Source organism: Aythya fuligula, chromosome 2 (assembly GCF_009819795.1).
Source record: "Aythya fuligula isolate bAytFul2 chromosome 2, bAytFul2.pri, whole genome shotgun sequence".
NCBI lineage: Eukaryota > Metazoa > Chordata > Aves > Anseriformes > Anatidae > Aythya > Aythya fuligula.
Window position 1 is genome coordinate 45,266,999 of NC_045560.1, and position 17,562 is coordinate 45,284,560.

Sequence of the window (17,562 nt, forward strand, 5' to 3'; positions counted from 1 at the left end):
CATTTGGATTTGTCAGTAATCATCAATGTGAACTAAATCTCTTTAGATATTAGAAAGGCAATGTACTACTTTGGATCAAAGAGATATTTTCTTTTAACTTTAGCTCATACACAAATTGTCTGCATTGTTAGCATTAAAAGAAGTTATGACCAGCACTGAAGTGTGACTAGACTTCTCAGGTGGTTTCAATGTCTGGGAAGAAAAGCTCAGTAGGTTCATAAATCTAATATATCTGTTTCATAATAAAACCTAGAGCAGCAATAATTGCAATAAAGTTTTAGAAGGCATCCTGAGAGGAATAAAAAGTAACTGCTCTCTGTCCAACCGCTAAATAAAGCAAAATTAGTGTTTTTTTCTTCTTTTTTTTTTCTTCTTTTTTTTTTTTTTTTTTAAAGCCCGTAAGGAATTCTAATTAACAGACTTTGTAGAGGATGCTGGTGAAAGACTTTTGAGGGAGATCCTAATTATTGGTAGCTTTGATTTTAGTGACCTTGCACATCTTATCTTTTTAAACAGACATTTTCAACAGGGAAGAATTTCAAATGCCCAGACAGTGTAAACATTGCTTGGGGTGCAAGACTTAAAAAGGGTAAAATAAGTTAAGCTGAGTTGTTTCAGCGCATTTTTGTTAATCCCCACACTTCATAACACAAATCAAACCACTAAGCTCAGTACCCATGCGATTTCAGTGGCAGAGATGAAATGCCAAGACTTCAGATCTCCAGACAGCCTACAGAGGCATGCATGTTGTGCACTGATGTGTCAAGGGCAGTGGGCAGTGTAACGTGTCTGCTATTGGTGAGAAGTCTCCTTCCATTGGCAAAATTTCCACAATCTGACATTTCCCTTCAAACACTCCTGTTGCCTCCTAAAGCTTTAACTTAAATTATGCCTTCTAGAGTATGTCGAAAAGAAACAAAGGGTATGGGTTCTTAACCAGCCATCTCTGTAGCACATGCTGTTCACAGTAAGCAGGCAATCCTTGTGAGAAAGTCAGCATAGTAGCTGCACTACACAAAAACTCTTGGTGTTAAATATGGCACAGGGAATCCTTCCAACATTTAATGGTAACATATCGCTATATACTTAATGGAGTGAAACAAAGCATCTGAAGTCAACGCTTCAAAAATATGGTAGTGTGAAGACGGGAATGCTTAGTCAATGTAAATCAAAGTAGAAACAGTCATACAGCACTAAACCCATCAGAGACACTTCACCTCTCTGATTCTTCTAATTTCCACTCTTTTGTCCTTGCTATCATCAAATTCCTAAGTTATGGTCTGCATAGAAGGAAAACAGAATTGTCAGCTGACAAGTGCTGTATGCTATCTGTCAAACACAAGTGATTCTGGAGGCTGCTTTACCATAGCAGCCTTATCTTACACCCACCACAAGGTGTAAGGGGCCCGAATTGGAAAGAAGCTTCAAGCTTCTTATTTTACAGCCACAATTAATTTTAAAATATTTTTGCATAAAGGAATCTAGTGCAAATCCTACTACTTTTAGCTTTCCTGTGAATATCTGAACTGCAGCCTTAGGCAAATATTCAGCCATCTAAATCAGGGCCCGCAAATATTTGCATACACAAATGAAAACATACTCTCCAAAAAGAGAAGAGAAGAGAAGAGAAGAGAAGAGAAGAGAAGAGAAGAGAAGAGAAGAGAAGAGAAGAGAAGAGAAGAGAAGAGAAGAGAAGAGAAGAGAAGAGAAGAGAAGAGAAGAGAAGAGAAGAGAAGAGAAGAGAAGAGAAGAGAAGAGAAGAGAAGAGAAGAGAAGAGAAGAGAAGAGAAGAGAAGAGAAGAGAAAGCATTGTGAAGAATCAGACTACTTTGAAAACTGTCAATAGGTTTGTAAGATCCATTTTGATTTAATTCTCTTCTTCACTCATTCCTTCACCTTCCACTTTCTGCTTCTCTACAGGTGGTCCCAAAATACTATGCTTGTTTTCCTTCACTTCTCTCTCTTAACTCCATATTTTGGCAGTATCATCCACAAATAAATTTAACTATTGTCTCTCTACTCATAGCTCAAAGATCTCCCCCTTTATTTCCAGACCCATCTTCTTCCACCCAAGCTGAAATCTCATCCTTTCTCACACCTTCTCACCTCAATCTTGAAAAGCTTAAAGCATAGTTCTTCCTCTAGAACCAAAACCCTCTACCCTTACGGACTTACCAGTGCCTTGACATTTCTAGGCATCACATTTCATTTGCATCTCTCCCTAGAATTTCTCATCTAAGTGATTTAAAGGCCACATACACACAATCTCATTTCAACAACAGAAATATGATCCATCTCTTGTTCCAGACCTTTACAATCACATTACTAAAGGATGTTGCCCATTTCATTTTAAGCTACTTTATACATAAGCTACTTCTACCAGTGGCTTGCCTTTCTCTAGTAGATCAAAGAACTGCCCAGCCTCCCTTTCCAAGCCCTTCATTGCTCGCTCCACTCAAAAGCAAAATCTCAGCTCCCAGCCCTGCTGGAGCTGTGATGTGAACTCAACATCCAAACGAGCACCCTTTGTGCTTTCTCCAGTGCTTCCCTTTTGTCAGGAAGTAGCAGCCTGGCCATCGGAGGTACCATTAAAGGCACCAGACAAGGCAGGTCTCATTATCCTTGACTGTCCTTTGAATCAATCATGTTACGGGATCTGGAGGATAGCTGCGCTTTTGGTTTTTGTTTTTGTTTTTTTTTTTTTTTTTTCTCTCCCCTGTCCTGGGGAACGATATTGCTTTACACAACACAGAGTAATTTGCTTGTCTTTTATGTTTCAGGCAATAACTCATAGATATTTAATCTACTCCAGAAATTTATAAAATTGCAACCTCCTGGGATACCAAAGTCATTATTCTGACACTTCACATTACTTTCATTCTACACATGCTACCATAAATAACTCCTACACATTCCTTCATTTGCATTAGAATTCCTCTTTAGTCAATACTGTTAATTTTGCTGGCAGTTTAAAATGGAGGCCATTCTTTCCCTAGACCTCATTCTCTATTTCATCTGCTACAACTCTGTTCCAATCTCAGTGGACATGCCAAACACAGCGGGTTTGACCATTTACCAACTAAGAGACAGATGGAAAGATCTTCTGCAACTGCTTCCCTATACCACCTGAAGGAATCTGTTGGAGATTCCTTCCAACATCTCAGATGAACCTCCCACAAACACCTTGGTCTGGCCTCTTAAGCACCTTGCTCTCCATCTACTCCATCCTTTACTTCTCCTTGCTCCATCTCTCATTCTTTCCTCAAACTCCCTCACTCTTTCGGTGCTTCTTTTGCCTTTGGTCTCATCTTGTCTGCTCACCACTGCCACAAGGGACAAAAAAAATACATACCAATACCATTCTGTATTCTGTGTCTTCCTTGTGCATCCCCAGTGCCATACAAACACAGTGTTGGTATCACTGTTGTTCCATAACAACTGCGCTGATTTTGTGAAGTCATAAATCACAATCAGTATGACCAATATAAATTCAAGAATTCACAGGACTCCCTTTTATCTTTTTCCACCAATGTGTGGCATGCATTATAACATGGAGACCAAGCATTTTATTTCTTCTATAAGAGGAAGTAGCTAAACTGGTTGCAGAGCTACCACTTCTCTTGAGCATACTTACACCAGTTGAGTGGTGCTGTGTTCAAATTATTCAACTGATTGGCAAAAACTGCACAATTATTTTTCCAGGTTACTGTAGGAAACATGGAGAATAATCTACTGATTACAGTGGATAACCACTTTTCTGCATCTTTAATTTGATTGTGGTAGCCATAAAACAGCTGCATGATCATCTTGTCTGTCAAAGAAGAGTGCAGAACAGAGTAGGAATCTTCAACAGAAAATGGAAGACACAAATGTTTGCTATGAGTAAAAACTATTCAGAAAGTAGGAATTGCTTCTGACCTTTAGCCTGCGATCCTGGTCTCCGCTGCACAGAGAATTTACAGATACTTTAAAGGTCTTCCAGGCTGGATTTAAGTTATTCATCACAACCTGAGAATGAAAAAAAATGAAGGGAACCCTGAGTATTTGCACATTTCTACTAACAACAGCCACAGTTTAAAAAATAGTAGTACCATAAAGAGGAGAAAACAACTGAGCTGGAGGTATGGTGAACAACATGCATGGGATACCTGTCCTGGAGCAAATTGCGGTTTCCAACAAACCTGCTCTGGAAAGCACCAGAAAGGAGCATAAGTGGGGAAATGGGCCTGCATTCAGCTCACACTACAGAGAATGCCCCAGCACTGCCACGCTACAGTAGGGGTGTAACCCACAAAAGGAAGGCTGTAGGATACATCTCTGAACTGGAAGCCATGGAAGAGATGCAGGCCTTGGCAGTGGGGATGGGCACTATCAACTTATGGACACATGGTCTTCCTTGGTAGAATACTTTATGGGATACATAACAAATAGGCTCATAACCCCAAATACCCAGCATAACTCCAGCCCGTACACCTACATGCTGCTTTTAAAGACAGTGCCAATCATTGCCACAGAAGCAGTAACAATATTGTGGCATAAGAAACAAATGTAAAGGACCCAGATTACAAATCTTTTTTATCACAGCAAGCTATGAGGAGCCAAGCGGATGCAACATGGCATTAATAGGAAAATATGATACTGTCTGTAGCATGGTTTGGGCTAAATAAAATATGCATAAGTACTGACCTGCAAACAGAGCACCTGCCAGTTTAATTAAACTTAAATATTTGGCTTCAATACCATCTTCCCTTACTCTTGTGTGCATAAGTCAAGACCTGATACCCATTAGTAAATAATTAAAGCAGAGATAGAAGGGTTTTTAAACATGGGTGCTTGCAATACTTTTTTGACATTGGAAGCACAAGCTACTCCTCCTGACAACCTACCTGTGTCCTTGGAAAGTAAACCCAACCCTATTCCTTACCTCAGTCCTGTGAACAAGTTGCTGGGTTGCATCATCATTCATCCGGAAAATCTCCAGGAAAGGATCAGATTTGCTGAAAAAATCCTAAAATAAAACATAGGACAGGTTACTCTTGAGAATTCTTTTTCTTTGAGCCTTTCAGACACACTGCACCTGTGCTTTCCTGACTGCTAATGAAAAAAGAGTACCAGTGTGGTTTTAGTGAGACCTCCTGGTGTCCCTCAGCAATATTTCACTCATGTGCTTGTTCCACAAGGACTTCCATGGCACTGCTGTTCCTCTCAGTTTGGCTATTCAATCATGGCAGGCAGAATGGTAAAATCACACTGTTTTTTTTTTTTGTTTTGTTTTGTTTTTTTTAACCTTCGTAGACCCAGTCTAGATTCCTGAGCTTTAGCTCCTTTACTGACCTAGCTTGCTTATTTCTGCCTCCAAATCTGCTTGGTCTTTTGACATCAGTTTTTATCATGCAGTGTTCTTTGAAGCATATTCTACAGTGGCACTGCCTTTCATGCTGTTTGCCCACCCTCTCAAAATATAAGTTAACTGGCCAAGACATCATGCTGCTACCAGCTAACACAAGTATTGGCATGATGGATTAGAGAAGGTTAGAAAAGCAAGTCCTCTTTAGAATGTGAAAACATGAACCATGTAAGGATGACAAACAGAGCAGGTAAATGCAAGAAATTACTTGGCATCTCTGTCATGCAAATCTGTTACAGGCATTTGGGTTCACATACGTGTTGTACCATAATATACCTCTCATGGATTTGCAATTATCTTACAAGTCAGAGCATCCTTAAACATAATTTAAGTTGCTTTCTATAGTAGAGCTACAGTATCACCACAGTCTTTTTAGTTTTAACAACATCCTCTTTTTTCTGCACAATCTGACTGGCTGGAGGAAGGGTTGCTGGGTGTTAGACCTCCACAGCTGGAGGGGAAAAGCCAGCTAACTCAAATTGCTCACTGTGGAGTTAATCCACAGGAGGTGGATACAAATGGTCTCCATCCATCTTCTGGAGTCACGACTCCCATCTTCATTTCCTTCTTCAACAGACTCACATGACTAACTTTATGCGTACGGATATTATTCTTTTCTATTGGCCACATCCCAAACCTCCACAGACCTCTTCTGCATCTATCTGGGGCAGAGAGCAATTCTGTTTGCTCTCCTGGTGTTTCTATGCAAGTGTTAGTATAAAAATAATTGTAATATGCATAGTTAGTTCTACCCTTTTCTCCTCACCAAATGTCCGCCATACTGACAAGATAGCCATTGGAATAGGAACAGCTTTGGATAAGATGTTAGCTAAAGTCTAGGGGCATCATTTTGGTCAAATTTCTCTTCAGCACATTGTTACTATTCCACAAATGCAAGCAAGCAAAGAAATCGGAGCTTTGAAAATGGAAATCAGAATTTGAATGTCTGGAGAAGGAGATGGATCTCTACGGACCGTGCAGTCTTGGGCAAGACTCAAGCAACCTAAAGTCTTTTCCATGCCCTGAAGATGAAATCTGTCAATGCTGCTGTGTTCGATGTGTTGTTCTGTGAGCGACCTGTTTCTTTTTCTGCTAGAGAAAAGGCAATGGTGTGTTTAGAAACTGATGCAAAGCATGTTATGTGTGCATCTGTTCAACTTTATCACATGGAGCTCTAAACAACAAAGCTGTATGTTTGACCATTTTTTCCAATTACATGGTTATGATACATCTAATGTAAGAGCGTGTAGAACTAGCACAAAACCCAACAAATCTGTAACTAAAGAGTTTTCCTCAAGGCCCTGATATAGATTTAGTATGTGGACTGAATTCCGTGCTTGAAACTTCTGGTCTGTAAGGGGCTTTGGTGATCAAATTCTGCCAGATTACTACTGCACAGCAGAGAAGAGAGTGAGGCAGCTGGTTTAATCATAGTGACACCAAAATCCAGAGTGCATGGGATTAAAAATGATTGAGCTGCCTCTTCTTACTCATAAGCATATTGTTTAAGGGTGAGTAAAAGCTTTGTTTAATGGATATTTTATGAAACACAGACTTGGTAAGAAAAGTTATCTGAAAGAAAACACCTCAAAATGATACATCCGAAAGAATGCACCCCGCAGTGCAGAAAACTTCAGAAAGGATAACAGGATTTTGTGTAAGAAGACTCAAAATATAGCATCACTCTGAGCTGAGTATCATGAAAACTGACACAGCAAACCTCAGCACTAGGGAAGTAATTTTTAATATCTGGTTGTAATAACCAAGGCAATACTATCTGAAGGGAAAGATTTTCACTCTGGATGATAGCTTCTATTGCCCCTCCTCAATGTAAAAACAAAGCTTAATTCCTTGCAGAATCAAGATAAAAGCCTCAAATCCTTCAGTATTGAAGATGCTCTGTAACAACTTAAAAATGATATGCTAAATAAAAACATTTTCTTAGTTATTAACATTTTCAAAGCATTTTTCTTGTTATGCTAAATCTATCAGCTGTGCTTTACCTCACATGAGAATCTTCTGAAAGAAGAATAGCAGCAATAAAGGTTTAATGTTTTGATAATTTAATAATGCTTGAATGATTAATGTAATGCTTTTGCTCCTAGTATAATGCACACTGCTCTTTCAGTATGTGTGGCAGTTACACAATATAAACACAAATACATGGTTTAAACTTTAAAAAATTCACCACCTCTGTTTCTGAGCACCTTGTTTGACACATCTTTAGGTATGCTCATTTTCAGAACACGACACTTTTTAAAGCTCAAGTTTAGGGGGTCAAGTCAAAGGTCCCTCAGAAAAGACACCAATCAGTTTTGGAAATGCATCAGTAGCAGGACAAAGCATTTAAGAATTTTTAGTAGTTCAGTACTGAGGTGTCCTGGTTTCAACTGAGACAGAGTTAATCGTCCTCCCAGTAGCTGGTATGGTGCTGTGTTTTGGATTTAGGATGACAGTGATGCTGATAAAACAACTATCTTTTAGTTGTCGTAAAGCACTGCTTACACAGAGCCAAGGCTGTTCCAGCTGCCCACACCGCCCTGCCAGCCAGGAGGCTGCGGGTGCACCAGGAGCTGGGAGGGGATGCAGCCAGGACAGCTGGCCCAAACTGGCCAGAGCCATGTCCCATACCCTATGGGGTCGTGCTGAAGACTGGGACTGAGCAGGTTGGTCAGAGTGTGGCTGCCACCGCGCGGGGTCTGTCTGGGCATCATCACTCAGTGGGCAGCGAGCAATTGCATTGTGCGTCACCGTGCATTCATCCTGGAGGAGGGAAGGCTCGGCGGGATCGTAGCAGTGTCTAGACATCCCCAAAGAGAGGATGCAAAGAAAACAGAGACAGGCTCTTTTAAGTGGTGCCCAGCGGCCGTACAGCTCTAGGTGGCACTGGTACAGCAGGGGGCTTGGAGCAGATGACCTCCAGAGGTCCCTTCCATCGCCAGCCCTTCTGGGAGCTTCTTTCTGGGTAAAAAACAGGGCCCTTTTATAGCACTGACACAGAAGATGGCGTAGGATGCCACCACGTAACAAGGGAGGTACTGCTCAATTCTGTCTTCCACCTGAGACAGCCAAGAGGTTGCGGTGCTCCTGATTTTCTCTAAACAATCCTAGGTTTCTCATGCCTATTCCCACTGTCCCTGGCCAATTTCCACCTTCCCAGGTGGAAAGTTGTTCCTCAGTTTCTTGATGTGTCCTCATCAATGGTGGAACGCAAAAAGCGGTGTCACTTTCCAAGACTCCTTCCTTTGGGAGAATTAGGAAGTAGGTATTCTTTATGAACAACACTGGGTATGTGGGGGATAATTCTACCCAACACGTACACCTAAGCAAGAAAAGGAGTACTTATTTATGGTACGGGAATATCCATATTTATGCAGTTCACAAGAAAGGGCAGGATTTATGCTAATGGTTTCTCAGAACTAATTATCATATTGTCCCTCCTGCTGTTGCAGGTCAGGTAACCTCTGGTGGTTGCACTTCGGGGCTTTCTGATGAAGGCTCATCGTCTTCTTCATCCTGTACTTCTGTCTGTTCTGTTTTGCGCACACTCAGTCATTGTTTAACTGCTTCAGCACTCTTGGTCTTTTAGAAACTCAGCTAACTTCTTTAAATTCTGTTTTGGGCACCGTGTTCCTTCTTCAGCCTGGATTTTGTGCATAGAGCTGAATCTTCTTATCACGTGAGGCCGATACAACAACCGAGCAATTTGAACTTTTGGGCTGCTCCTGTCTCCAACACCTTCGCACTCCCATGTTGACTTCCCATCCCCCAAATGACTTCTCACCCCCAAGTCTCACTCACGGACCCGCCACCCACAGCCATTCCCCATCAGGAACAGACATCCCCAAAACAATTCATGGCGGGGACAGCAGGGGAGGGCTGTGTCCAGCCCCCTTCCCCCCCCCCCCAACCCCCCTCTTGCTGAGCGATGCGGGAAGAAGTGTAGGCAGAGGCTTTGCAGGGTGGAAGAGTGGTAATTTATTCTTCCTGGGGGAATCGTGGCTGCCACCCCCAGCCCGTCCCCAGCTGAGGCCCGGCCGCCTGCTCAGGCGGGGGGCCCGGCCTGCCGGCCCGCGTGGTCCCCGTGTCCCGGCTCCTCCTGCCGCACCCTGTGCAGCCAGGATGTGTCCCCGACGTCGGCGTCCTGCGGGGAGCGTGGCAGTCTGCGCCCGACCTGCCCCGCGTGCCACGAGAAGCTTCTTTCAAGTCTGTGCTCCGTGGAGGGGCTGCGCGCCCTGCGCCGGGGCGAGACGCTGCGGGAGCGGTAGATGGAGGGGCTCCTCTGCCCCTGCCCCCGCTGCTGCTGCTGCTGCCGCCGCCCCAGCCGCGCGTTCCGCTGGAACCTTCCGCGGGGTCTTCGGGCCAGGCGCACCACTGCTACAATGGGCCCGCGGCACATCGGGCAGGTGTTTCTTGCCTCCGCCCAGACGTGGATGCACTCCAGGCAAAAGGAGTGCCTGCAGGGGTTCACACGAGCTGCGCTGGACAGCGGGCCCAGGCAGATGGGGCACATCTCGTCCCCGGGGGCCTCCTCGGGCTGCTCCTGCCGCCAGCTCATGGTTCCTGCAGCTTCCGCAACGTGGAACCGGTCGTCCTGTGGGGGAGGCTGCCCTGGTGCTGGGCGCTCAGCAGCTGCCCGGGGTCTTCAGCACCTCGATGTCTCGCGGGTCACCGGCAGGACCTCAACACCTCGCGTGCCACCAGGAGGACTACTGCAGAGAGAAGCAGGAAGAAAATGTTGTATCAGCAAGCAGACATTCGCTTTCTAGGTTCTACCAAGTTGTCTAGAGTGCTGTAGCTGTCAGCAGTGTGTATATGGATTGCAAACATTGCTACTAGAACGGCAAATATGCTTATGATCGGTTAAACTTAGCAAGACTACGCTGACTAGGCCAGATGAGGCACGTGGATGTCTATAGGTGTGAGAGCATTACCGAAGGCCCTTGATGGCTTGCGTGCAACAACAATGGCTTCGCGTATGCCTACAGCAATAGCTCCGCCCGTCTCTCTCTTTCCAGCCGTGGAGACTCGAGCTCTCGCCTACCACCAGCTGGACTGGCCGCAGGCGCCCCGCACAGGGCATTTATAGGCAGCCCCCTTCTGTGAGGCCTTAAATGACATCAGCAGGGTTTGGGGTGTCGTCACAGAAGGGGGCTGCCTATAAAAGCCCTGCACAGGGCGCCTGCGGCCAGTCTGGCTGGTGGTAGGCGAGTCTTCGAGTCTCCACGGCTGGAAGGAGAGAGAGAGGCGGAGCTATTGCTATAGGCATACGCGAAGCCATTGTTGTTGCACGCAAGCCATCAAGGGCCTTCGGTAATGCTCTCACACCTATAGACATCCATGTACCTCATCTGGCCTCAGCATAGTCTCTGTTTGCAATCCATATATACACTGCTGACAGCTACAGCACTCTAGACAACTTGGTAGAACCTAGAAAGCGAATGTCTGCTTGCTGATACAACATTTTCTTCCTGCTTCTCTCTGCAGTAGTCCTCCTGGTGACACGTGAGGTGTCAAGTTCCTGCCGGCGACCCACGAGACATCGAGGTGCTGAAGACCCTGGGCTGCTGCTGAGCGCCCAGCACCAGGGCAGCCTCCCCCACAGGACGACCGGTTCCACGTCGCGGAAGCTGCAGGAACCATGAGCTGGCGGCAGGAGCAGCCCGAGGAGGCCCCCGGGGACGAGATGTGCCCCATCTGCCTGGGCCCGCTGTCCAGCGCAGCTCGCGTGGACCCCTGCAGGCACTCCTTTTGCCTGGAGTGCATCCACGTCTGGGCGGAGGGAAGAAACACCTGCCCGATGTGCCGCGGGCCCATTGTAGCAGTGGTGCGCCTGGCCCGAAGACCCCGCGGAAGGTTCCAGCGGAACGCGCGGCTGGGGCGGCGGCAGCAGCAGCAGCGGGGGCAGGGGCAGAGGAGCCCCTCCAACTACCGCTCCCGCAGCGCCTCGCCCCGGCGCAGGGCGCGCAGCCCCTCCACGGAGCGCAGCCTTGAGAGAAGCTTCTCCTGGCACGCGGGGCAGGTTGGGCGCAGACTGCCACGCTCCCCGCAGGACGCCGACGTCGGGGACACATCCTGGCTGCACAGGGTGCGGCAGGAGGAGCCGGGACACGGGGACCATGCGGGCCGGCAGGCCGGGCCCCCCGCCTGAGCAGGCGGCCGGGCCTCACCTGGGGACGGGCTGGGGGTGGCAGCCACGATTCCCCCAGGAAGAATAAATTACCACTCTTCCACCCTGCAAAGCCTCTGCCTACACTTCTTCCCGCATCGCTCAGCATCAGGGGGATTGGGGGGGGAAGGGGGCTGGACACAGCCCTCCCCTGCTGTCCCCGCCATGAATTGGTTTGGGGATGTCTGCTCCTGATGGGGAATGGCTGTGGGTGGCAGGTCCGTGAGTGAGACTTGGGGGTGAGAAGTCATTTGGGGGTGAGGAGTCATCATGGGAATGGGAAGTGTTCGGGACAGGAGCAGGCACAAAGGTGACCTGGCCCGACTGGAAAAAAGGCTGACAGCAAAAGTCTCCAAAAAGCCTGGCAGCAGAGAATGCCTGCCAGCTGCGGAACCGGGCCTGGCAACCTGCAGCAGCATCCCTGGAAGGCGCTGCTGGCCTCCTGCAAGTGCAGCCTAAGGGTACCTAGGAACCAGAGGCTGTCTCCAGGTGCCACCACCAAAGGCAAAAGCAGGGAACTACAAGAGCAATGGGATGTCTGGGAAGGAGGAATGGCTCTGGGAAAGGCGCCATTCCCAGAGACTAGGAAGCATCGGTGTCTATCGCTCGTCTCAGGTGAAACACAGAAATTAGCAGCAGCTTTTGGCTGCTCTAAGGAGGTGGTGTCCTCTGCTCTCTTCTGTCTCTCTTGATGGAAAAAGGACTCCTTCTCGACCCTAAATGGAGTGCCTCTCCCCCTCAGAACTTCCTGTGCTGCACAAATTGTTCTTGCCTACATGACATCCTAAATCCAGTGAACCTGTGCTGGGGATTCCCGGCTGACTCTGAACTCTGATGGGAGCCTCACGTCTTTGCAGTGACACTTTGTTCTTGACTCCTTGGGGCCCACCCCCGGGCCCACTCCTGGGTTTGGTCTCTTCCAAGATGGCTTTTCTTAATTAGCCCGACACCTCTCTCCATGCTTGCCTTGAATCACAGAATATTGCCCAGTGGTGGTTTGTGGCCATGTGTAATAACGAGAACTTTTCAGCAAAGAAAGCCTCCGTGTATCTCCGTGTGCACTCCGGGATGCTTTTGAGCAGATGGTAGAAGAACACTGGGAGGTGCACGAGGCTGTCCTGGTTTCAGCTGGGACAGAGTTCATTGCCTTCCCAGTAGCTGGTATGGAGCTGGGTTCTGGATTTCGGATGACAGTGACATCAGTGACACACCATTCTTTTAGTTTCTGAAGACCACTGATTACAGAGTCATTTCATTACATTTCAGCTGCACATACCGCCCTGCCAGCGAGGAGGTTGGGGTTGCACAAGGGGGACACAGCCAGAACAGCTGTCCCAAACTGGCCAAAGGGATATCCCCCATCATGTTGAGGAGTAGTGCTGAACAATAAGAGTGGGGGGGCTGGCCAGGGTCGGGTGGCTGCTGCTTCGAGTCTGGCTGGACATCAGTCTGTGGGTGCTGAGCAACTGTATTGTGTAACACTTGTTTCATATAATCCATTGTCATAATTATTATAATTACTTTCCCTTCCTTTTCTGTCCTATTAAACTGTGTTTATCTCAAAGCACGAATTTTTCTTTCCTGATTCTCTCCCCCATTCCACTGGGTGGAGGGGAGTGAGCGAATGGCTGTGTAGCGCTTAGCTGCCTGCTGGGTTAAACCACAGCATGAGGAAATACATTAAAAAAGTGGTATTAGCTTTTACTTTACAGACATTTGCTGGAGAATCTCAAGCCTCTCGTAGAACAGGAAAGGCAGTTTGCCTGCCTCACTGCTCATAATTTATTACAGCTATCATAAAAATGTAGCTGCTTGTTATGGTAATTGTGACACAGCTATTAATGCAATAGAACCTTTCCAAAAGTTATTGTTCCTCTGTGAAGTGTTCTCAGTGGATCTCTTGAAACAAAGATGTGCCATCTGAGCTGACTGGGCTTCAATAAAACATGAAAATGCCGTTATACCTTCCAAACAAGTACTGTAATAAAACCATAACCTTTATTTCTGCAAAGTCAGTTAACTAAAGGAAACTTTCTAACTGTGACTTTCTATAATTCTGTACTGAATGTTTCAGTCACCCCTTCAGGAAAAATTGAGTAGGCTTTATTTGTTTTATGGCACCTCTAAAACTCTTGCAGTTTTACATGGGGGGAGTTAAAACAAAACAAAACAAAACAAAACAAACAACAACACAAACATACACTGCCTGATAAATTATACCAACAAACTTTCTTTCATCTGCCAAAAATGTGTTCACACTTTTTTCCCTAGTGAAGGAAACTCTTCTATTCAAGGATCACAATTTGGATAATCTTTCAAGCTTTCCTTTAAAGGGTGGAAGAAGAAAATTGTTGTCCTTTCAAGACACCGCTGATGGTAATGGATTGGAAGAATATTTTTTAATCTTTAAAGTACATCCAGAATCTCCTCTCACCCATTCTTTTACCCACAAGTTGCGTTAGACAGAAAGATATAACTTCTGTCACTTCCACAGACACCAGGGCAGGACAGCCTGATATGACAGACGTGGCTCTGTGTAGCAGAGCACGAGTGATTGCTCCACAAGCTTCCTCTCTCTTTCAGGAGATTCCTAGGCCAGTCCCAGCCCTCAGTTTGCTTCTCTGACATAATCTCTCTGCACAGATCTTCACTCCCCTGAGAAGGGACAGGCATGCAAAACCATGCTTAGGCTTTCACCAGACAGGCTCTCCTCTATTCTCTAGTGGGTTTTTTGAAACTTTATGCGACTTTGGAGCATCCATGCTTTTTCATCAATGGATGAATGGCATAATTTAAGGAACTTCAAATCTTAGTAACAGTAATTACTAGTAGTGCCTTGCATCTACTGACATCAAAGTTAATTTTAAGCCATATCAAAAGCCATAGCCTCTTCTTATAAATGAGATGAGCAAAGTTTCAACCAGATTTAGAGACACGCCTCTAGCGGGAGCAAATTGAAAGACTTATTTCAACAGTGACTGTCTTTTAGTGATTTTCATCAGCTGAAAACAGGAGTTTTGATTCAAATAACAGACAGAGTCACTGCCTGAGTTGCACACTGGGGATTTGTTTTTATTAGATGAATCCCATCTTGACTAGACATGTTAAAATGGCAATAGTGGTCATGCTCTTGCAATATTTCTGAATGTTCCTCCTTAACTTATCCCCGTAAGTATTTCAACTACTCTCTAAAGCTATTGCCCAGACAACAGCGGCCTAATTTGGAAGCGTGCTCTGGCAGTATCTTTTCAGTTACAAACAACAAGAGCCATATGTAACTCATAACATTAACACTAGATCACATTTTACATTTGTGGAGAAAGAATGAGAAAGTGAAGTCCTATTACGTCGTACACACCTTTTCTTTTTTCTAGATGTGACTGTGTGTGGAACAGGAAAAATCTCAAGTGCAGTTTTGGAAATCAGGTCTAAAAATGTCTGTCTTTAGACGAGGTTGGTAAACCTATATTTCGACAGCTAAATAAATTACGTGATTTAGAAACACTAGAAGTCCAGCAACTCTGGAGAAAGTGGTAATTCATCTTTCAGATGAGAAACAAATTAAGGTCCTGATCATTTATGATTGTTAATGATCCTAACCACAGTAATGCTATTTACCTGTTATAAATAAATTCCAGTACTATTAATCACTTTCTGCTTGCCTGAGTTTTCCTGGCAGTTACAACCTAAAATGTTATTCATCAGTTATGGCATGATTTTGAAAATCTGATGTATGTAACCAAAAGTACTGTCATTTGATTTTAAGCTACTTAGTGGTCAAATTTTTACAAGCACATGCTTGGAGCATCAGAATTGTAAACTTTTGTATAGGGCTATCATACGTTTTTAATTAGAGCAGCTTCATATGTAGGAAGGGACTCTTTACCATTATTAAGTATTTACTCTTTACTTATAAAGTAATGGTAGATATTGTGATCCAGTGCAATTGTATACATCTGATCTTTAATTATATGTAAAGCCGTATTATCTAAAAGAGGGTTATAGTCTTATGACACCTACAGATTACAAAGATATTCCCCAGATTACCTCAAATAATTATGCGTCTTCTATTACACTGAAATAACAGAGAGTGTGCCTTACAAGCAGTCACTTAGATTTCCTGGGCTGTGTATTGCTTCAGGTGCTTATTATATGTGTATTGCTGAACAAGATCAGATACTTTTAGCAAGATAGTTCTTATAATGAAGAGTAGTGTTTAAGTCAGTGTAGAAATTCCTTATTAAAAATTGAAAAAGGATTTAACAAATATGCTACAGTCTTTTACTCACATTTAAGCTAGATTTTGGCTATCAGAAAGTATATCATGAGTGAGCTGTTTTCTAGCTTTTCAAATCCTTGCTTCAACTATATCATCTTTGCCTACTTATAGAAAGACTTCTCTAATCACTTCTCACTTCTCTAAGCACTTCTGATCTGTGGCATTTTAAATAATTAAGTTGTCTTAGCAATAGCATAATTAAATTGTCTTGGTTTTAATTAGATTCCCTTGATTTTTTTTTTCTAATTACTTCACAACTTAAGGAAAGCCTCATTGTGAACACTGATCTGAAATCTCTGATGTGTTTAATAATATGAGGCAAAAAATATCTGTAGGTGAAAATCTCATCAAATTATATTTGCAGGCATTCTTATAACTTTCAGTAAGGTTAATATCAAGCAGCTTACCTTGTCATCCAATTTCCGTGCGCTGAATGAAAGTTCAACGTAGTCATCATTGCCAGACAATTCCTCAGCAATCACCTAAATGGAAAGCTACATTTGAGTTTTGCATGGTGTAATGAAAATGGAGAAAGGTGTCATTTGCCAATGTGAAGACTGGAGACCCCATTAGGAAACTGGAGTGTGGTACAAGTTAATACATTTCTCTTTGCAATCAGGAAGGACTAATAGCATTCCGTGAACCACTTGCCCAGCTGGGTGACAACTCATTAAGCCTCCAAAACTGAATCATTTTTCATCATGTGACCGTGCCTTATCAAACAGCTGTCAATGGACAGACCTCCACATCCCTCAGGAAGCCCTTTCCTCTAACCAAGTATTTTTCCTCAGACTGGACAATGGAGAATTCCACACAGACTCACAGTGTCCAGGGAAAGAAAAAAAAGCTATACATGAGTTGCATTATTTAGGTCTAAAGCAAGCTAAGTTGGAAAGTCACCTTTCATTAGTTGCAATGAAAGGCACATATACCATAGGAGAGTTCTCCTGGTATCATCTGACTGCAGTAGGTACATTTGCAAAATCATTTCCTGTATATCGAGTCAGAAGAGAGTAACTCTGAAACAATGTAGTGTCGTTCTTTCAGGTACATAAGATTTACTGACAATGATGCAAGTCACTGTGCTGTGTGATGTTGTTAAAAAAATGAGATCCCAAAGCATCCCTCACGACTAGGCCATTAAAATACTCTAGTGGAGAGAAGGTATTAACTAAAGACGGGATACTTCACAGAAAAATGTTCTTTGAAACGAACTGCATTATATTCTATTTGGTCTTTCTCTGTCCTACAAATTGTCTCCACAGATTACATCACATAAAGAAACATGTTTCCTGGGTATTTCATGTCCACAGCCACACTCTTGGTAGCCATATCAGCTCCCCAGACAGGGTCTGACCATATCCACCACATGGACCTCAGGTCCTCGAGGATCCACTGGGGCATTTCAGCTGTTCCTCAAATCCACTGAAGGCTACTGAGGTGCAGTGGGTGATGCTTTTACTAGACACATATACAGCGCCCAGTAGTTAGCCAGGCTGCCTACAGCTGCAATAAATTTCATTAGTATTGTGACTTTTTAAGATCTTTTACCCAGTACCTCAGGTTCAGAAATAATGATAACTAATCCATTTCCACTTATGCTGTTGAGACATCAATCTTTTCACATAGTAATTTTTGTCTGAGTTCAGTTTTCTCCCATTTGAGTAAAGTCAGCTCGCTCTTTTATACCACTGGCCAGAAGCCAAT

At 44.4% G+C, this 17,562-nt stretch overlaps 1 protein-coding gene across 1 annotated transcript in view; it reads right to left on the reverse strand.

Moving 5' to 3' along the window:
- CPNE4 (copine 4) overlaps positions 1–17,562 on the reverse strand; it is a 225,409-nt gene that overhangs the window by 80,284 nt on the left and 127,563 nt on the right. The window contains exons 5-7 of the mRNA XM_032181441.1: positions 16,263–16,337; positions 4,925–5,008; positions 3,919–4,008 (exon numbers count right to left, since the gene is read on the reverse strand). Of these exons, the coding sequence (XP_032037332.1) occupies positions 3,919–4,008; positions 4,925–5,008; positions 16,263–16,337 (249 nt within the window). The remainder of the gene's footprint in view (positions 1–3,918; positions 4,009–4,924; positions 5,009–16,262; positions 16,338–17,562) is intronic.